At 40.3% G+C, this 22,335-nt stretch overlaps 1 protein-coding gene across 1 annotated transcript in view; it reads left to right on the top strand.

The window, feature by feature from the left end:
- Nucleotides 1-22,335, top strand: part of LOC103364124 (microtubule-associated protein 4-like) — a 123,149-nt gene that overhangs the window by 98,213 nt on the left and 2,601 nt on the right. The window contains exons 7-14 of the mRNA XM_008291145.1: nt 717-1,081; nt 2,417-2,614; nt 4,023-4,137; nt 6,139-6,198; nt 6,669-6,922; nt 12,194-12,253; nt 18,665-18,757; nt 22,246-22,327. Of these exons, the coding sequence (XP_008289367.1) occupies nt 717-1,081; nt 2,417-2,614; nt 4,023-4,137; nt 6,139-6,198; nt 6,669-6,922; nt 12,194-12,253; nt 18,665-18,757; nt 22,246-22,327 (1,227 nt within the window). The remainder of the gene's footprint in view (nt 1-716; nt 1,082-2,416; nt 2,615-4,022; nt 4,138-6,138; nt 6,199-6,668; nt 6,923-12,193; nt 12,254-18,664; nt 18,758-22,245; nt 22,328-22,335) is intronic.

The raw sequence follows: 22,335 nt of genomic DNA, 5'->3' as shown, positions 1-22,335 counted from the left end.
ACATAAGGCAGTGCAATAAAATAAATGGGGTTGGCCTGTTTACTAACCAGACCCAGAATCATCTGCTACCATGACCTAAATTAAGTCTTCCACATGACGTTCAAATCTATAAATAACAAAAGTGGAGTTACGAATAGCAAATTGTTTAATGTGGTGCTTTCTGTTGGTGGTTATATTACATAAACACGACACATTACATAGATTACATATGAACCTTTAGCTTTTTAAATGGACAGGACTTCTCCATTGTTTCAACTGGCATGACGGGGTGGATGGATGGGTCAACAAAGCTTTTTGTTTGTTTGAAACGTGAAACAAGTATTAGTGAAATTCCTGTTTGTTATTTAGACATCTGTGGACTTGTTCAAACAGTTTTCATCTTATTGCTTTAAAGAAATTATTTGGCACTAATAAAATATGAAAACAATAAAAGATATGCTTTATGAACAAAATTGCAAACATATGCTCTACACTATTCTTTAAATGTGCCACAATGAAATCCTGACGTCTAAAAATGCTGGAGTTTTACATGTGCCCAGTGAAACACTGTGTTCATTTTATACAGGCCAGTATTTTAAAGGATGGTGATAGCTTTCATTGCATTTATTATATTTTAGTTACATGTTTTGATTACTGGTCTTTTGTATATACTTGTATACTCAACATGGTTTTCTTAAAATATGCTGATGCTGACAACGACAATCTTTTTCTTACAGTGAAATCTGACAACAAAGACAAGCAAGAGAAGACAGACATCATGTCCGGCAAGACGGACAAGATCGACACTTTTGACAAGAAAGAAGAGCAGCAGAAGAAGGACAACGGCCCAGACAAGAACCAGAAGTCGGAGAAGATCATCAAAAATGAGGAAAAGATGGAGAAAATGAACGCGGAGAAAAACAACAAGACCACCGAGAAGGCGGAGAAGGTGGACAAGCCGGAGAAGACCAACAAAGACGAGAAGAAAGAAGAGGAGAAGAAACCGGCTGAGAAGAAGGATGATAAAGGAGGGAAAAGCACTGCAAAGTCTCCAACAGGCAACGGCAGCAAGACCCTGCCGAGCCCTGACAGCAAGAGCAAGGTGGGTCTCACAAACACACAATATACTCACGCAAAGTGCTGTCCACACACATTTCCTGCACACAGATTCACACAGTCAAGGTGGCAAAGTATCCAGTGGTTACAGAAACAAGTCTTGTCACCCTGAGGTCAGAGCTTTGAACTCACACAGCCGGTGTGTCCAACAAAAGCCTGTTAAAGTGTCCTTGAGCAAGACACACAAACTTTTAGCTGCTCCAACCAGTGCTGAAGCTGATTACAGAAACCACACAGACATCTTCCACTTCAGTCTCTGCGCTGCTTCTGCTGCTCTCTTGAGTGCATGTGTGTCTTTGTCTTTGTCGGGTGTGTGAACGTTATAAATGTGGGATATTTTGCTGCAATCCGTGGATTTGCTGGTATAGTCAAAGCAAATCTGTTTCATCAAGTTTAGTTTTGATGAAATATTACCCAAAAAAAATCAGCTTGTAGGAACAGAAAACTAGAGGAAATGCATAACTTGTTTAGGATTGCAACTAAAAATCATTATCTAGTGACTATTGGTTTGCCTGTTGTGTTTGAACAACAGTACAAAATCCAACAGGTTTAAAGTGACAAGCTGGAATGTTGACTTCAACTCTTAACTGATTAGAAGGAGTGGTTGACACATCAATGAAGAAAGAAGGGAGTGGTTTATAGACAGTCAAGCGCTGACACATTATCTATGGCTTGTAATGTAAGCAAGTTCAGCATACAGAGGATATATTTTAATATCTGGTTTTCCCATCTTTTGTAACTCCTTACTGAATAAAAATGATGAACAGTCCTGAGAACACACTGGGATCAAACGTCACAGTACAGACAAAACAGACAGAAGCTCAAGAAGTTGTTAAGCCAAACTTATCAGCTCTCACATTAGCATTTTCCCAGCTGGCTATGACGTTAGCGGTTAGCATGTCAGCTACAGTTTTCTGTGCATTAAATATTATGTTTGTTTAGTCTGTTTATGTGTGTGTGTTTGCTGAGATGCAGCGTCCGTGTGTGAATGTGTTCAATATCTCATATCTTTTCATACCATATGCTACATGAAGACTGCTGCTCATTTCATCTCATTTGAGGCTTATAATTTTATAATTTACTGCTCATGAGCTCTCCAAGGCGGTTATAAATTGCTAATTTGATTTTAAAATTTATGACCTGTTCTGTGATTGTCATATGGTTGCTGCCTGTGCTGTCATATCACGCTGCCATTGCAATCACTGATGTCATCTCTGCTTTTTTCTTTCTCTATCTCTCGCTGTCGTCCTTTTTCTTTCTTTCCCACTTCTTCTCTCTTTTATACTGTTATTATTGCTTCTTTAAATTCCATCATCACCAGCCTGATGTGGGTTCAACCAAACCAAACTCAGCCAAATCGCGCCCATCCACCCTCTCCACCAATGGCGAGGCCAACTCGGCCAAACGCCCCTCCCCCACCACAGCCTCAGCCAATAAAAAAAGCCCTGTACCCAAGGCGACCACACCGACCGCTGCCAAGCGGCCGCCAACAGCGACTGGCTCCAACAAGGCTGGCAAGGTGAGTATAAGACACATAGACAGACATATTTCTTCTGTGCAAGCAGGATGAATGGACATTGTGTTATTTAGTGAAGGTCAGACTTGAGGCCTTTTCAGTCGGCATCCTCGTCTGGATGTATTTATTTGTGAACTATTGAAACATTATCCATCACATCCCATTTCAAAGTGCATTTCTCTGAGTATGAACCAAATGACCAGAGGTAATGCTGTATGGAGTTACTTTCCGATCTGTGATTGAGAGCCGTGTCTTGCAATTTGAGAGCCTTATTTCTGTATTTTACATTGAGTTTTGTAGTGCTTTCCCTCGAAACCCGGCTTTCTCTTTCAATAATCCTCTGTAGTCAGATATACTGTTGCTGCACAAATGTCCTGTGGTTCAGTTGGAGTGCATTCTGTTACACTCAGACTGCCTATGTGCACTCACCAAACGTCTGGTCTCAAATTTGTGCACTCTGTCTCTGATATTTGTTGGATCAGAAGTCCCCAAACAACAGATTACCAGGTATGACGCTGACAGATTAATTTGTCGTTGCCTCCTTGCAGGCGCTGTGCAACTAGGTTCATCAACTTCCATCCCCTAGAACTTATACATACATCCTGTACAACTTCTTTAGTTAATACTTATACCTGTATCTGTATTTTTTTCTGTAGTAGCTTCATATAATACTAGCTCTATTGCACATTGGCTTTCCATTGGTCGTGTTGAGGTTCAGTAGATAACTTGCCAGCATCTGAGCAGGGGCTAATAAGAATAGAGGCCAGGGTTTTAAGGGAAAGCATTGCATAATCTGAAAGTAAGGTAAAGAAATGAAGAGTTCATTTGCAAAAACAGATAACTCCATCTTCACAAACCTTCAGAAAACCCACTTTTCCATCATCTACCTGAGACAATATCAATCAAACTTAAGTTATCTCTGTTTTTGTCATGTCATTTCAACTGAGTCAAATCCACTCAGCTTCAGTTTTTTTTATATTATCTCAAGAAAACTACAAAAAAAAAATCTACAAAAGTGGATTTATCTGTTTTTGCAAATGAACTCTTCAAATATTGTAACTCTATAATGTTTGATGCTATGAACTTGGCTGACGAGTGTCTTAGTGTCCCTACAACTAATTCCTAATTGCAAACATGTTCAGATATTTTCTGAGATGTGACAGCCAGCTTGCCCAGTGGTTCTCAGACTTTTTCTGTCATGTTGGTCACTATAATTATCATAGAACTCATGAAACAACAGGCCGAGTTAACTTTCAATTGAAATAAGCATGTTAGCAGGACAGCCTTGCTATCGAGGCTATCGCCCAGTCTGAGAACCATTGGTGGAGCCAGTGAGAGCAGTCACAACTCTTATACTCACTAAAAAAAACACACCCACGGCTGCTCATGTCTCCTCTGTTTTTATTCCCAGACTCCTGAAAATGGTACTACTGAGAAACGTCCATCCGTGCCAAAGGCCACACCAACCCCTCGTTCAACTGCCAATAAGAATGGCTCCCCTGCAACTGCTGCAAACAAAGCTGCAGGTAAATACACCCAACACAGTTTCACCTCTTCTATTGAGTCTCCTGTGATATGATCACTGCTGCCTCAGACAATAACTCCGCTCTGCTTCGGCTGGTTCAGTGCAACATGACCTCTATAGCAGGACCTGAACTCGGTACAGTAACTGGAACAGTGACTCACGTTGTAGACTGGCACCACTCCAGGCAACAGGCTAACTGAATTGCTAGCATATGTTAGACTTAATCGGATTCAAGACTTGGCTTTTGCAGACATCAGACTGGTATTTTTATCCGCATATCACAACAGCATCTCACCTCTCTAAGCGAGGCAGCTATGAGTCAGGCTGAGACGTGTTAGTCAAACAGACTTTCGGCTTTTTGTGCACTTCAGCTGAGCACCCTCAGAGAACATGATTCATTCACCCAGTTCATAGTGATAGGTGTTATGCACTGCGAGGTTCATATTTCATTTTAGCTGCAGTGAACTCCATCACCTTTGTGACTTGTGCCACAATGGCAGCAATTTAGTCCAATTTCACAAAGCTTCTGCCACGTGATGGCAGCATTACATACAACACAGTGGACTGTCAGAAGTGACTCAAGTAACAATTTTTACATCACCAGAAGCCTTTAAAAGTCAGAAACGCTATGTGAGCAGACAACTGAAGGAGTCTTTTGGATGGGGAATCCTGTCTGTGGCAAGGTTTTGTGATTATTGGCCATCAACAGCCAATAATTTCCTCATTTTCCTTCAGGATTTGAATTCGGTAAAAGACAAAGGTGACCTGTTGATGCTTGCTGTTCCAAGTTTTCCAGTATTCTGCAACTTGTAATTGAAAAATCTGAACTGTACAACAAAGTAACAATGCCATAGCCATAATTTGTCATCACATTCTAAATTTGCAAACACTTTTCTGTGACATCAAGTAGACAACAAGTGGCATTTTGAGTTCTATGTCCAATAAATATAAATCTAATATTCACTCTCCCTCCCTTCACCTCTAGTTTGGTGTCTATAGACTACATCTACGTCTTTACCTGCTAAATGTTCAAGTTGCTTCCTAAGCTAGTCGAAACCTTTGTCCGTCAGCTGGTTAGGACTTGGTGGATAGCGTAGTGTTTGTATTACAAATATTCATATTTTGTATTACTCAATTGTACAAAAACATCCTAAATCTAAATTTTACATTTACAAAACATGGGCCTCTGTTTTGTATTTCTTGTAAGCAGAGCTAATTTTACCCATTTTTATACAGAATACTACCACATAGTTTAATTTCCTGTAGCAGCATGTGTCATATTTCATATATACTTATTATAAGACTTGACATCAGAGTCTGCAAAGTAACAAGTAACTATTGAGGGTAAATGTATGCAGCTGGGTAAAAAATACAGTCTTTCACTTTGAACTGTGGTGGTAAAGTAGCAAACTATTGTAAACTTAAATAAATCTACAGTACAAAGTTACTAACCAAACTAGTTTTAATTGCTCTTATTATGGAAAGCAGCTGCCAGCTATTGCTAGAAACAAGGTTACTGAGAATGAGGAGATTAAGTGCGATGCAAACCCAAACAATAAGGTAAAACAACTAAAAATATTAAGTAGTGCTGCAGAACGAGGTGTTCATAAATGATCAGCTTTCCACAATACATCTAGACACTTGATTTAATGTCTATGAAATGCAGGAGAGAAAGAATCAATGCAGCCACCTTATTTCACAGGAAATTCATCCACTCAACCCACCAAACTTACCAGTTAGGTAACTTATAACCTACCAATCAAGAATATAGCAACCCATCATCCACTGTATTTACAATATGTACACAACAATACGACCGATTTGACACTATACAACTGTGCACATTGCACTCGTAAGTTCATTCATGCACTTGTTCATGAACGCTGAAATTTAAGAAAACATCAGCTGAAGTATTACTTGCCACTTGCTACCAATGTCCTGTTTTTTTAAGGTCAAAGTCAGTTTTAGGTTAACAGCAGATGTTCTGTCTTTCTTATCACAGCTAACAAGAATGACAAGACTGAGAACAAGACAGGAGAGGCCAAGAAACCCAAGACTACAGGTAAGAAAAGTCAAATATACACTGGGAGAAGTTTTGTGACAGTAATTTAATTGCTTTATTACCGTTTTTCTGCATTTCCGCAATTGTCACCAGAACAAAATGAAGTTAGTGTTTACAAATGATTCACTCATGGGTACAAAAGCTGCCCGAGGCATCTCCAAGGCAGTAACAAGTAGACTAAGGTTTTTTACTGCCTTATTACAATATTAGGTACCATATCATGTTAACAACTATAATGCTAAAAACACAAGTACCTTAGTGGTGAATAATGAGACCACACAAGCTCCTCTGCTTTGTTACATGAGTTGACTTGTTTCTGATTAAATGGAACAGTAACATGTACACCTTGTGAGCCATTATGCCCAAAAGCAATACTTGCTTTTCAAGACAAACAGAAGTTGAAGTGCTTTACATTTCACCAAAAATGATCAACACTTTCTTACTTTATTTCTGATGCGGTTTCTCTGCAGCCCGTCCTCGCCCGGCCTCCACTGCCACCCCTGGTACCCCGGCTGCTTCCACCAACGGCGAGGCCAACACTCACCGCCGTCGGGTCATCACCAAACCCCCGGTGCCCAAGCAGACCCCACTGGAGAAGAAGCCGGCGGTTCCCCGAGCCCCCAGAACCCCACGACCCATCAACGCGCCCACACCGGACCTGAAGAACGTCCGCTCCAAGATCGGATCCATCGACAACATCAAGTACCAGCCCGGCGGAGGAAAGGTAGGCCAAGGCAGGCAGCGCAGGAGAGGGCCATGAATAATTCAGAGCACTGATGTACCTGTCGAGATTCCTGAAATGCTGCAGAATGATTTTCTTGTATCAGCAAATGATTTGGCAGCGGGTGGTTTGTAATTCAAACAGCTGCTATGTGCTGTACATCATAATGACATGTTTTACTCAGACGTCCTTTGAGACCAGAACGACTTTTAGAGTAGATGTCAGTCTACACTTTATTTATTTTAACATTATTTTGAATCTAAGCTTGTATTAGCTCACTAGTTTACTAAAAAAAAATATTCCAGCCTAAATTAAAAATTATTTCAAGAAAAAAGTTAAATCCACTACTTATAGTTGTACATATTTCCTTTATATTTATTATTGTGTTAACCTGAAAAACATATTACAAGGACAATTACGCAGCGTTTTATCTTTGATAAATGAATAATAATGTTTTGTTGTGACATACGTTTTATGTGACATTAAAATTAACACGGAAACAAGTTAATACTCTATCTGAAGTGCTTCGGGGAGATTTTCTTTTTCCATTGACGGCAAAATTCATCCATCCTGTTATCTCAAAGTCGGCCCCACAGGCATCATTAGTATTAGCTTATCGTCGTCCTTAAAAACAGTCGCTGTAAGCTAAGACTAACTTGCTGACACTAATTACCTTAACTGTCAACACTCGCTGATAACTCTCCAGGAAGACCCTTCTTAAGCACCTCTGCTGCTCTCTGCACGCTGAAAGGCAATGCACTTTTTTTTGCGCCTTTTTTTTCCCGCGTGGTGTTTGGATTTTAAGTGTTGCGCGGAAAATTCACATCACGATGAAAAACAGTTCATTGTGACATTCATTTTATTGAAGATAAAAAGCTGAATAACTGTTTCTTTTTAAATATGACACCGTAAATGAGCGAATAAAATTGAAAACATGTTTTTAACTTCCGTGTTATTTTCAGATTCATTCATTCTGGAGGAAAAAAAACTTTTTTTTTTGCTGAAAAATATGTAGGTTTTATTGAGGAAAGTACATCAAAACAAAGAGAAGAAAGTTATTTTTTCAAATTTAGCTGAGGACAGAAGTGGTATTTGTTTTCATTCTGTTCCGAATCTGCAAAAACAATAATGCTTTCCTGAGCTAAACAACAGACTGACAAAGTACCCAGATGGCTTTTCCACAAAACAAACTCTTTTAATTGTATGCAATGTAAACAAAACTATATAGCATGTCCTCGCAGATGCTGAGAACACAGTTTAAGTAAATAATTCCATGTCTTGATGCAGGGTTGACTGGAAGTAGATTTCTTAAAGCATTGTAAATGTGTTCTTAGATCCTCATAATGCTTCAAAAACAGTGTTCCTGTGCCAGGCAGCTTAAACCAACAGGAGATCCCTTCATGCTCTGCGGCAGGCTGTACTGAACACACTGGATTCAGTGATATTTGCAGTGCTGTACCGCAGCGCTGTCAGGGTCTTAGACTCATTTCTGTGCTATGTAAAGCAGCACAGCGTGGTGTAGCTGAGATTAGACTTACAGTAGAGGATGAAAACTTGGGAGGGATGGAGTGGGGAAGATATACCGTGTTAACGTGCATCTGTGAAGAGCTCATGCTATAACTCAGAAAGGCCTCACCTCTGCACTGCAGACATCGATTCTCTTGGAGGTCATTACATGTTAATTAAAGCGACAGTAACTATACGTCTCTCTGTTTATGTTTTTCTGTTTTCCTAATCTGGTTTCCGTCAACATTTTAATCTCTCATCTTTCCGCTGTCTCCCTCAATTCACTGTAACATGCATCATTCCCAGTATTTTTTCACTTCCTAGTGCTTCCATGCAAATGTTCTCACACATCTGCACTAGGACAACAGCACAAATGTCTCCATGCTACCTTTATTCCGCTGGGATAAAGTTGCACAGCATGTCATGGTTTAGGCTTCGGACTGTGTTGTCTGTGTTCCTTCAGTGTTTGTGACAGTCTGTCTCGGGGAAAGGATTGTGCTGTCGCTTTGAATCACAAACATCATCCGCTCTCCGTCTGCCCTGCCATGTGATCTAATGTGTCAGTCCGGTTCATCTTCTGTCCAACTCTGCTGTATTATCTGTCTGTGAGTCCAGCGTTCACCAGACTGTAGTTGTGTCAAAACAAAATACTGTGTGAAGGTTTTACTTTATGTATTTTTTTTTACAAGAAACATTAGACATGTCTGGAAATACTTGGTTGCTTTCTTGTTGAGAGAAAAATGAAAAGCTCGATACTGTTCTGACGTCTGTAGCTACGATGAAGCTGGAACTTGTAGTTGATTAGCGAAGCAGCATTAGCTTAGCATAAAGATGAGAAGCAGGAGGGAACAGCTGGTCTGTCTCACTTTAATGTTCAGATTTATGCCTGATAATAACTACAAAGCTTACAAATGAACACATATTGTTGATTTTCAGTGTTGGTAGATGTATTCATGGATGTTGCATGTTACCTCATGCTCCTAGTATTGATGCTAGGCTAAGGCTAAACAGTAGCTATATATATATACACTATATATAGTCATCCAGCCACAACACTGAAACCCCTGACAGGTGAAGTGAATAGCATTGATTTCTCTGTAATCGTGGCACCTGTCAAAGTTTGGCAGTTGAAGCTGATTTCTTTGAAGCAGGAAATCTGGCCAGTGTAAGGATCTGAGTGACTTTGACCAGGACTGGGTCAGAGCTTTTCCAAAACACCAGATCTTGTGGGATGTTTCCAATATGCTGTTGTTCTTCATACCTGCCAGAAGTGTTCTAAGCAGAGAGAGCCAGTGAACCAACAGGGTCATGTGTGCCCAAGGTTCATTGATGCACAAGGGGAGTGAAGGCTGTGTGGTTCGATCCCACAGAACAGCTACTGTAGCACAAACTGTCTAAAATCTAGAGACAGGAAAGTGACAGAACACACATTGCATGCATTGCAGCGTGCTGCATATGGAGCTGTGTGGCAGCACATGCCCATCCTGTCCGCCACCGGAAGCACCTACAATGGGCAAGTGAGCGGCAGGAGTAGACCATGAAGCAGCGGAAGGACGTGGCCTCTGATGAATCACATTGTCTTTTTCATCATGAGGCGGCAGGGCACGTGTCTTTACCAAGGAAGAGATGGCAGCAGCTTGAGAAGAAGGCGAGTCAGCAGAGTGAGGTCGAGTGATGATATGGTCAAACCTCGCATCTTGTCTTTCTTATGGATGTTACTGTGACGTGTACGACCTACCTGTTGCAGACCACGTACGCTTTGCCACGGTGTGGTTTTTCCTGATTGCACTGGCCTCTTTTAGCAGCGTAACGTTTCTTGCCGCACTGCAAACACTGTTCAGGAATAAGTTGAGGAACATGAAAAAGGTTTTAAGGTGTTGACTTGGCCTCGAAGTTCTCCAAAAATGTCCATCGGATTGAGCATGTCTGGGATGTGCTGGGAAAACACATCCTAACTTCAGCTACAAAAGGATTTGTTGTAATGTCTTGGTGATGCCTTGATGGGTCAGGGCTGTTTTAGCCACACAAGGAGGACGTAAATGGTCTGCACTTTTCTACCTTAGTGGTACCCAAAGCGCTTTACAATGTCTTCTACACAATGTCAGGCAGGCAGGCAGCTTTTATGTTGTTGCTGATCAGTTTCTGAGATATAACATTACATAAGACACAAATCTCTCAGCAAGAAAGCCTGTTTTCTGAAAGGTTGAATTGTTTATGCAGCTAACATATGCATATTGCCGTTTGTTTAAATGGAAAATTGGCAAATTTATTCATTCAGCCACTGTTTTTACCTTTTTGCAGTCCTTTCAGTGCATTATCACCACACCTCTTCATGTGTCTGTACGTTTTCGTGTTTGTGTATTAATATATTCAAAGGTAATTTGTGTCCTCTTTCATTAGTCATGTCTGTCTGGAGCTGCTTCATTTCAATTCGTCTCTGCTTTTTTATGTTGATGTAAACATTTTCTCGAGGTGCAAATGTAAAATATACCTCTTCGCGGTCCAAGATAGGTGTGCTTTATCTCGTTTACTTTAATATCGTTCTGTCACATCCATATCCAAATTCCAATAACCTCCTTCTTCCCGCTCAGGCTGTAGAGCTGCAGGTTAAAGTACAGCAGTCTGTGGCTGCGTTGTCAGGGTTCACAAGCCATTTAAGATGTGTCATATCCAGCGCAGACGAGCACAGGCACCATCTCGACTCTTTATTTATCCAGACAAACAGAACCTTTTAGCGACACCCTGTTTCATATTCACCGTGACTCGTCGCTTCCTCGACCTGCCGTTTTTAGACGTGATCACACGGCCAATTAAAGTTAGATCAGTGCAGAGACGGAGCTGTTGCTTCCACTCCAAATGGTTCTGTGAAACTGGCCTCACCTCAAATTTTTCTGCGCAACAAAAAGGCAGTCAGCAGGGGAAATGTCTGCAGGATCTCCAGGTGTCTGCATCAAACTGTAATTATTGGCCACTCTTCACTCTGTCAGGCAGATGTACTGAGTTTCTGCAGGTCCGTTCCCGCTGTGTCGTCTGCCTTCCCTTTCAAAAACACGCTCCTGAAGCCTGTCGCCGCCCTGCATCATAATAAGTGGCCCTGACTCATTCAGCCTCCTGTGATTCTAATATTGGTTTGTGTATCCTGTATTTTAATGTTTTCCATTCAACAGGAGCATTTCGGTGTAACAACCTTTCCATTCTCAGTATTCAGGAACAATGCCGGTGCTGTTTGTGTGAACAACACAGTGCTCCAGTAACGTGACCTTAGATCTGTTGTTGTCTGATTCTCTTTGTGCTGATATCTGAGTGGCTCTTGCCAGTAACAGGACAAATGTTAATTTATTGTCACTAATCCACTGTAAATCTTTGTCATGTTTTTAAAAGTGCTCCATCTGCTCCAGTTTTCTGCCATCTGAGTGGTTGCCACCATCTCATACAGTACATCTGATCCTCCCGCTCAGTTGGCCCGTAAATAAATCTTACATCCAATTGGTGCCACTACTATCAGTTCTTTAAATTATTCATACACCCACACATTTGGCTAACGGATTTGGTTGCTTCTTTTTGATCCATGCTGTTTTTTCTTTTCCCTTCTAACCCTCCCTTCTGATTGGCTCTAACAGCCCATGCACTCATGTGATTGGTCCTGTTTTTGTTTTTCTTTATTAACCCCGTGTCCCCCACCCCTCCGCCTGCTCTTCCACCTCGTTGTGCCGTGGCATGTATTTGGTGCGAGGTTGTATTGACCGATGGGGTTGGTTGTCTCCCCAGGTCTCCTCCACCCCGAACAACAAGACATCAGACCCCTCTACCCCTGCCGCCAAGGCCAGAGTGAGTCCCTGCCATCGACACCCTCACACTTGACACACCAGAACATCTTCCCTCCTCCGCTCTGCATTCACCGCATCTGTCACCCATTCTGCATCCACCAGCACACGTCACACCTCGCTGTTCATACCGACAAGAACATGAACGTGACCATCAGTCCACACTGCAGCTTGCACTCGCTTATGCTGTTGTGGGTTTCATTGTTTAACGGAACATCTCCAGTGTCACTGTCTTCATATAATCTTAAAAAAATCAAAATAATGAATAACACTATATATTATATAATATCTATGTAGTAAGTAAGCAGTTTTACATTGCAATAACTGAAACTGATATCATCTAGACAAGTATTCCACGAGTATTTATTTTGTAATAAAACTGCTAAAATGTTCATGTGTTTCACATTAGGCTTACAGAAAATAAAGACTTAGAATAAATGAATGAACGGTGCCAGAATCAGACTGTAATCACTGTCAGCTCTGCATACAGTAAAATTAGGAGAGCTCCTCCACTCGGTGCATAGACAGCACAAGTTTATTTATTGAAACGCAAAACCACAGGACATTTAGAAGTGAAACAACAAGAGAAATATTAAAATCTATATAAAATATTTATGTGTTTAATATAAGCAGTAGATGTAAAGCTGACTGCAGAAAAGAAAACCTTTGGCCTTAGTTAGCTCAATTATCATTCATTTAAAAAGGTGCAGAATTAGAGGAAGGTGCAAACAAAGAGTTCAAAGAATTATTCAAAATTCTTTATTTGGAAGGAAGCCTCTCTGCAGTTAAACACTTGAGAGATTACCATGGCAGTTAAAAAAATAGAATGTTAGAATGCCTCTTATTCAGTATTTAATGTCTTGAACAAACTAAGCCCAAAGAAGGAAAACTTCATTTGAGTTTGAAAACAACCAACAAAGAGCAATTTACAGTGTTCTGAAAACTTCTTTTACTGAAGTGATTTTAGTTTCAAACTATTACATCTTGTTGTTCTCAGTGAAAAACATCACAGCACTCCTCATAAATGCAGCACAGAGGTCCAGTTTAAAGCCAGAGGCGGCATCTCTACCTTGACTGGTCATTTTATGAAACACCATTAGCAGTGTTTGTGAGCGATCATGCCCCAGTTGCTGTCGTGGAATTTGGGTTATGAACCATTAACAAAATGGGAAAAGAATACCAAAAGACAGCAATTCTGTGTATATAGTTGGAGCGTTTATTGCACTTTTCTATAGCTGATAAATTCCGCAAGTTATTGTTTCATTTCCATCACAGTGTCACATTTACATGCCCTGAGCTTCACACACTGTTCAGTACATCCAACCAACTACGTTGTCTTTCCAGTTCAACCAATACCATCATCCATGCCTCCATATCCATACACACTTTGTAAAGGACACCTTTGGTGACACACTGTGTTCGGTGTTTCTCCTTGTACAACACAAAATTGATTAAAGTGTCAGCTTTGTGTTTCTGTTTTAACCCAGGCGTGACGACCAATGCCCATTGATTTTTGTGCAGCTACAGATTAACAGCCGCTCCGTGCCTTTTTGTGCCAGTGTTCCACCGAAAATGTCCTCGATTACGTCACAACTGGTGACATCTATCTTGAAAACGTGCTTGGCTCCGTAGCCAAGTCATGGCCAGCTGCTCTGTGTTTCTAGTCAGCCGTCTCCAAAACACATAGATAACCACATACTGAAAACCAAAGAAGTACAAGAAATAAACAATATACAAGTTATTTGCTGTTTTTGTTCTGTTCTGCTGTGTTAGTTAGACAGTGTGCACACAGTTTGTACACAGATGGTGCATATACAGGCATCCTGAGAAGAAACTAATCACTGAAGTAACCATATATTCTCTTTGGCTGGAAACGTTCATTCCTGTTGCACTCCCAGTTTAGTTTCACTTGTTTTTTGTTTTGTTTTTTTTGCACTTGTAGTAATGTAGGGAATTGTTTCCAGCATCCTGCAGTGTCCCTTCAGCTCACCAGCGAGCACGAGAAGCTTCATGGATATTAAGGAGACACGATGAACCACAACCTTGCAGCCAGTAAATCTGTGCTGCTTGAAATCAATTAGGATGTTTACGATGCGCTATCAGGGAGAAAAACACGGAGAGGAAAGCACTGTTTGCAGGCTGCTGCTCTTTGTGTGTGAGTGTGTGTGTGTGTGTGTGTGTGTGTGTGTGTGCATTAAGCGTACATGTGCTAACTGCTCAGTGAGTCATCCTTTGCTGGTGCCACCTGCGTCATCATGCCATTTTCATCCTGGAGAAGGAGACTAAGACAGACGATGAGAGAATGGAGGATGGCGTCGTATGTCTGCTACAGGGCTTTTGGTTTTTGGTTTTTTTTGGGCAATACAACCACAGGAGCAAAGAAGCTGATATCACGTTGAAAGGAGTGACCTCATGCTTGAGGGGGAGGGTCTACTGAGTCCTCAGTGGTAAAACTGCAATAACAATGGAATTGTTTGATTTTCAAAAACTTGATTGTTTGATAAAAGGAGAGGTTCGGTTAGTCATTGATGGATGAGACTAGAGACAATAAATCATCTTTACATCTTTTCAATACCTGTACTTCCAACACTATGAACTACCTTAACAAGGCAGTGGGCCACCTGTAGCATTGACGCTGGTAGTTATAAAGTGACTGAATAAAAATAACAACTATTCTGACTGCCTTACCCCTGGAAGTAAAAGTTTGGGCTAATTTGACTCTGTAGGGATGTGAGTACACAGTGGAAAGTGGTTCTGCTGCAATTCCAAAACACCTCCATTGCTTTTTCTATGTGCATCATTATTATTATTATTATTATTATTATTGGTGACATTATCAGAAACACAGATTCAGACTTCCAGGGTTTCATATGTACCAAAGCTGAGGAACCAATCAGGGTGAAGTTATTATTTTAATGAGAAAAAACAAACAAACCTGCTGAACTTTGATACACATAGATGAGTTTTTAGGGGCTTAATCAGTGGCTGAAATGAATGAAATGAAATGAATGAATGAATGAAAAATACTTTATTCATCCCAGAAGGGAAATTCAATTCAATGAAGAGGGACTTTCAGGGATAAACAATTTGTTTTCTGAAGTGTATCCTAAATTTTTCCACCTGTCACTAACAGATCCTTTGATTCTGTGCAGTGGGACAGAATTCACAGTTTTCATTCATTGTAAAAGCTTTCAAAAACCAAACTGAAGAGAGTGTGTGAGTTTTACAAATCAAAAGGCCATCTTCCACAGTTAGGTAGTTTTTTTGGGGGGGGGACATTTTCATTTTGTGGTTCTTTGCTGAGCTACAGAATAGGGATAGTAACACAAGGAGAGATTTTTTATTTTTTAACTAAAATATATATTTTTTTAAATTAAACTTTGAAAGAGACCCACTTCCTCTGTCTGACTCCCAGACCTGGACCTTCAGGATGAATGACAATTGTAGACACCAGTCAGTAAGATTTTTATTGAACATATGGGCATACAAGTATTGCTTTAAAATCTCACTTTACTGACCTTGACTTTAGACCTACACTTTGACTTTCCCAAATCTCAGTGTTTACAATCTCAATTTTAGCTGAAAGGATCCTGGTAAGAGCTCCACAGGGAGAAGTACAGGAGATGCAGGATGTCTTCCTCTGCCTTGTTTTACTCTACCTGATGTCCAAACTCTGCAATAGCACTGAATGTGGAAAAAGGAGCCGTAGAAACCAACAGACACCAGCTCACATTCTAACAAAGTGCAGTAACTCTCCTGAACTACGAGTTATTTTAATCTTCATCCATATTTATTGTAGTTGTTGTGTCTGTATTTATTTTCATTTATTAATGTTTTTTGTGTGTTTTTCTTTTCCCACAGTTATGTGACTCTGTACTATTTAAGACTTGGGATAATTAACATCAGTAGCTTTGTCAAGCAGTTTAAGTGTGACATTTGTGTCATTAATATTTTTAGATTTTATAAGACTAGACAGTACAGGAAGGCCCACATAACGTGTGCATAAATTTACTGCCCCTGTTCGGCCACTTGGTTATCTTGTCCTCAGTGCAGACCAGGAAACTATTTAATCTTGGCCTCTGACCAGTTTTCAACTACTAAATATCTTTACTTGTGCTGAATGATGTCATGGATCTGGTTGCATCTTTCCCACCATCACTTCCTGATGATCTGTCAGCACAAAACACAAGAGCGTTCAGCATCAATATATCAGAATCTTATTAGAGCCTTTAAAGGTTATATTAAAGCAGCATTCAATCTTGCTGCCAGTTTTATTCAGCGATTATTTGCAGTAGTACGGGTTATTTGCACGACTGCAACAACATCTGATCCAGTCCAAACAGTGTTTTCCCCACGAACCACCAATATTAAACAGATAGACACCAGTATAAATATTGCAAGCTGCAAAAAAAGTTCTTTTGCTGGAACTTTAGACAAACACCTTTATAGATGAAACTTGTCTTATTGCTTGCACCTGCGTCTTTTCTTAGAGCGCATGTGTTAAAGTAACATTATGTAATTCTTGCTGAGCAGCAGCAACAGCAGTCTTTGTGACCACAAGTGTTAATTACAGGCTTCTGGTGCAGTGAATTCTGCTGTCTTGCGTTGCTCAGTTGCTCGTGCAGCAAACACAAAATCATCATCTCAATGCAAACCTACAATCCTGCTGTTCACAGGTGCAGGTAACATATTACCATATTTTCTTTTGCTGAAAAAAGTCATCAGTTTACACGTTATATTATGTTGTTCCATTTTGTACCGTCCTAATTTTAGGATACTGAATCACATCCACAAATCGCAATGACAGAAAAATGTCATTCCACAGCACAGTTTACCAACATATAGCAAAAGCCAGTGACAGAAGTTCTATCACGAGCTGAGTAAAGAAGAAGCTATCTCTTTCCATCGAGATGTCCAGCTAGTGGCACAACCTCTATCAAAATGAGCTGGCTTGGCTTGTGATCAAAAGCTAGGGAGTTGTCAACTTTTATGACAGCCAAACATCAAGCAAGTGCAACAACACAAGACATAGCAAACCAGCTAATGTTCCTTCCAACTTCCAAAAGCAAGAAGGTGACCTCTGCACCTGTTTTGCAGCCAGCGACTAAAAATTAGTCAGAGTTTCGAGACATGCGTCCACCCAATGTACCTTGAAACTTTTGGAGCCAGGAATGTTTTTTCAAGAAACTGAAAGGTCCCTTCAGACTGCTGGTCATCTGTGTTTCCACCACGTTCTAAAGGCCAACAAAGATGGCTGATTTACACACCGTTTTCGTGTGCGACTATATTACACTTTGTCCATCCGTCGTGTGCTTTCTTATGCAGCTTCAATTTAATGTATCGAAACATGGTCAACAAAAACACTTCATACTACGACAGATTTTACAAAATGGTCGCTGAAATTAAATGCTACGAGTTTTCAGTCAGTCTGAAATATTCAGAGCTGCAAGCTCCACTCCCAAAGTTCTCTGAAATGTACCAGCCCTTGAGCAGGAACTGAATGTAGACACTGGTCCCTCGGTGGAAACACACTGAGTTCCTCCAAAGGTTCCTAGTCCCTGGGGGAAAGTTTCTGTAGAGGGAAAGGCCCTTTAGTCTTGTCTCTTCTTTTAGCTCCATCTGTCACCATTCTCTTCATACGTTGAATCTTGACCTTTTCACAGTTTTATGGCAGGTGGCAACCAGTACTCCAGTGATGTCCATACTGAGAACGCAATAGAAGCTTCTTCTTATAGCTGACTGAAGACCCATAGTTGGTGATGTAAAGCAGTCTTCATAGGAAGTCATACCTGCCATCATAGGAGGGGAGGGGGGTCTTAGTGTACCATCAAATTACTTCTGATCCCATTATCTTAAGGTAAAATATTTGCATAATGTTGCTTTAACACAAAATCACTGACTGTCCAGTGCAATATTTTGTTGCATGTGCTCCGTCTCATCTTCCAGTCTTTGTCCTGTGCTTTTTTTAGTTGTAGCTACTGCTGTTTATGGAAGCTCTCTGTTGTTATTCAGTCAGTATCCTCATCTTTTGCTAGTTCAATGTTACTTTTTGTAAGAATTTGCAGTCATTTCTCTGAGAATCTATCCCATTAGGATCCTTATTCAGAAGCACAATTGTTTTTTGTTTTTTTTCTGTACCATTTGGTGATTAATTCTTATAAAATGCAGACAATCACTGAACTTCAAGGAATTATTTGGCTTGAATAACAGAATCTCTTCCATACTTACAGCACAAGGCTACTCTGTTTCCTGTCAACTAAAGCTGCCAGCTGATCTGCTCTTTTCTGCTGCTCTTGTCTGCCTTTTCTTTCTTTCTTTTTCTTTCTCTCTTTCTCTCTTCCTTCCCTTCTTTCTTTCTTCCTTCCTTTCTTTCTTTCTCTTTTGCTTGTCTGTGTGTCTGCCTGCCCGTCTTTAGGTTCAGATAGTGCACAAAAAGCTGGACTTCAGCCACGTCACCTCTCGCTGTGGCTCCAAGGACAATATCAAACATGTCCCTGGAGGTGGCAATGTAAGTACTGCTGGAGCTGGAAACAAACTCTGTCCTGGGTGGATGCAAATCACATTTTATGCTAATGTAGGTACATTTGGGCTCAAACTGGTGATCAATTGGGAATCTTCTTTTTATTCCTTCTGGCAGTCACAAAAAGAGCTAACTTGTCAAAAAGGGATAAAAGGAGAATTAATGTTCTTGAAATGTAAATGTGGCTCACCATTTGTGGATGCCTATCATAGCACTTACTGCTAATTGCAGAAACAGGCAAAAAACCTAAACCACATTGATGCAGTATGATTCTTGAAAGACTCCTACAACAAGCAAAATCAGACCACTATTGTATTCACTTCAACATTGTTTATACAATCGTGAGTAGGTAATTTCCCTGTGGGGATTAATAAAGTATGATTGATTGATTGATTGATTGAGTCAATCTGATACTTATTGGTCACAAAATCAAATCAGTTTGATTTACCATCAGGATACTGTATCCACACATCTTCCCTGATTGGGCCTCTGCCGACAGATTTAGAAAATGGAAGCAAATGGAGCTCAGCTATAATGATCAAAACCTCTTCCAGCATCAAACATTTACTTGAAAGCAGATCGTTTTCAAAGTAACTAAGAACGAATGCATCGTAATTGGCACATCAGTGACTCCCACTGTTTGCATTTTTGGATTGATTTCACTTCAACGTTAAGTGAACTGACCACAGGTCCCTGTACCCACCCTTTCAGATGTTGTTCCCATCTGCTCCAAACACCTACTGCACTATCATGTTCCATCTGTGGGCTGCTCTCACAACCACCACTTTGCTTTCTCAGGTCAATTAAACAAAACATAAAACATATACTCGGAATAACTCATGCCCAGACTGAAAGACTTCATGTTCGTATGTGTAAATAAATATAATTTTAGCATATTTTGTTTTCTCACCTCCCTACATCTTGACTGTATAGGTAGCTGCAGCTATAGAAGTAGAGCACAGGTAGTCAGCCCTGTTTTCTGCATTTACACCAGTTCTCAATCACCATGTTGTGTTCTCTGTCGGAATGCACATGGATCCAGTGTGGACTGTCCAAAAACCAAAACATGTATGACACACAAAAGCAAAAATACTATATGGACCAACATACTGATGTACTATATATAGAACAGCCTCAGTCATTAAGTTAGCCTTTTTCTACATAAAGTAAATACGGTTTCTTAAAAAGTATTCATTTGGTTTGGAAGTTTCTCTTTTTATTGATTTTCAGCAATGAATGATGGTCAATTTAATTTGGCTTTTTTGAATTTACCAAAAACACTATCTAATGTCAAAGGGAAAACAGATTTCTACAAAGCAATGTTGAATCATTTCAATTATAAAACTTGAAATAAGTGATTGCATCGTCAGTCAAGTCAGTATTTAGTAGATGCACCTTCCTTCCATGATTCCAACATTGATCCTCTGTGGATAGGTCTCAGTCAGCCTTGCACATCACGACACTGCAATTTTACCCTCTTCTTCTTTGCAGAACTCTCCAAGCTCTGTCTGGTTGCACTGGGATCATGAGTAAACAGCCCTTTTTAATTGGATTGAGGTCTGGGCTCTGACTCTGCCACCCCAGAACATTCACCTTGTTGTCTTTAAACCATTACTGTGTAGCTTCAGCTTTATGCTTCAGGTCACCGTCTTGCTAAAAAAAAACAAAAAAACAAGTCACAGTTCCCTTGCAGACTGCATCAGGTTGTCCTTCAGGATTTTCCAAGACACTACTGTATTATACTCAACCTTTACAAGCCTCCTAAGAGCTGCTGCCACAAAGCATCCCCACAACATGATGCTGCCACCACCATGCTTCACAGTGGTGATGTTGTGTTTGTGATGATGTGCAGTGTTTGGTTTGTTTGGTGTCCAAGTCTTTCACATGCTTTCTTGTGAACTCGAATCAAAATGTAACATTTAACATAGCTTTTTTTCAACATTGGCTTTTTCTTTGCCACACACCCATAAAGCTTTGACTGGTGAAGAACAGGCAACAGTTGTATGTGCAGTCTCTTCCATCTCAGCTGCTGAAGCTTGTGGCTCCTTCAGAGGAGTCATAGGTATCTTGGTAGCCTCTCTCACTCGTCTCTTTCTTGCACACTCGCTGAGTTTTTGAGGATCTGCTCTAGGCAGATTTATGCATGTGATATATTCTTTCCATGTTTTAATGATGGATTTAACTGTATTCCAAGAGATATTCAGTGACTTGGAAGTTTTCTTGTATTTCAGTAACCTTTTTGCAGAGTTGCTGGGAGTATTCTTATGTCTTAATTGGGTAGTTACAACCAGGAGTACCGATTCACCAGTAACTGGACCTTTCCAGATACGTGTCTTCTAATATTACAGTCACTTGAGACACATTCGCTGCATTTGGATGATCTCCATTTAACTAATTATGTTACTTCTAGCACCAACTGGCTGCACTTGTGTTGAATTAGATGAGTCACTTCAAAGGGAACAAACACTTATGCAATCAATTATATTACATTTTTTATTTTTAATGTTTGACCTTACTTGGTAGAAATCTGTTTCACATTGACATGAAAGAGAATTTTGGTAAATTCTTGTTTTTAAAACAAACAAACAGCTTCTTATATTGACTGTGATTTGATGCTGAAAAGCAAAGGAAGGGAAAAACCTCGAAGGGAAGTGAATACTTTTGATAGACACTGTACGTACAAGTCAGTACAACCAGTACTAACACCACAGTACAAAGATACTATATACATCTCTTGGAATTTAATATAAACCACCAATAATTTAATTTTCCGTACTTACCAACGTCGCCAAAATGTTTCCACAGTCAAAACTGACTTTAGGAATATTTAAATTTACCGGTAAGAATTCAAATATTTGTCAAGCTGCCTCTAATGATCGAATGCTCTGGGTCAATCAGGCATCAGAACAAATGATGGTTTGCGTGGCTAAATGAAACTTTTAACAGCGCTGAGGGTCATGGTCGGCTCACTGTTAGTGCTCCAGTCTGTCATCAAATATGTAAATCTGACTGATCTTTGCACAGACTGTCAGGCAGGTCACTGGCACTTAAAATCCATCAGTGCCAGCTGCCGGCAGACTACTCAGGATTAGGAACACACACTCTCATTATGTGACAGTGGTCTAATAACTGCCTGCGCCCACCTTCCAATTATAGCCCATCCTGATTTATCTCCATAAATGGAGCATCATTTACCAGCCGAACAAAACAAAAAGGCACCTTCAGAGACAATAAAACAGGTCAAAGCCAAGCATGAAGCATGGTTATGTAGGAAGGGATTTGTTTTGTTGAATGCCAATCTCCCTCATATTCCATAAATACTCTCTAAATGCACCAGGTGTGCGACAATGAATGACAGTGACTTTCTAAAGTACATTAAGCGGACATTGATCTATACATGCATTGTACTGGATGGGGTGTCTTTATGAGTTTCTGTATAAAAAAGAGGCAACGTTATGATATCTACTCTTCTCCAGGTGCAGATCCTGAATAAGAAGGTTGATGTGAGCAAGGTGACGTCCAAATGTGGCTCCAAGGACAACATCAAATACAAGCCAGGTCCAACT

Source organism: Stegastes partitus, unplaced genomic scaffold, assembly GCF_000690725.1.
Source record: "Stegastes partitus isolate 25-593 unplaced genomic scaffold, Stegastes_partitus-1.0.2 Scaffold720, whole genome shotgun sequence".
Taxonomy (NCBI): Eukaryota; Metazoa; Chordata; class Actinopteri; family Pomacentridae; genus Stegastes; species Stegastes partitus.
This window is presented reverse-complemented; position numbering and strand designations above follow the sequence as displayed.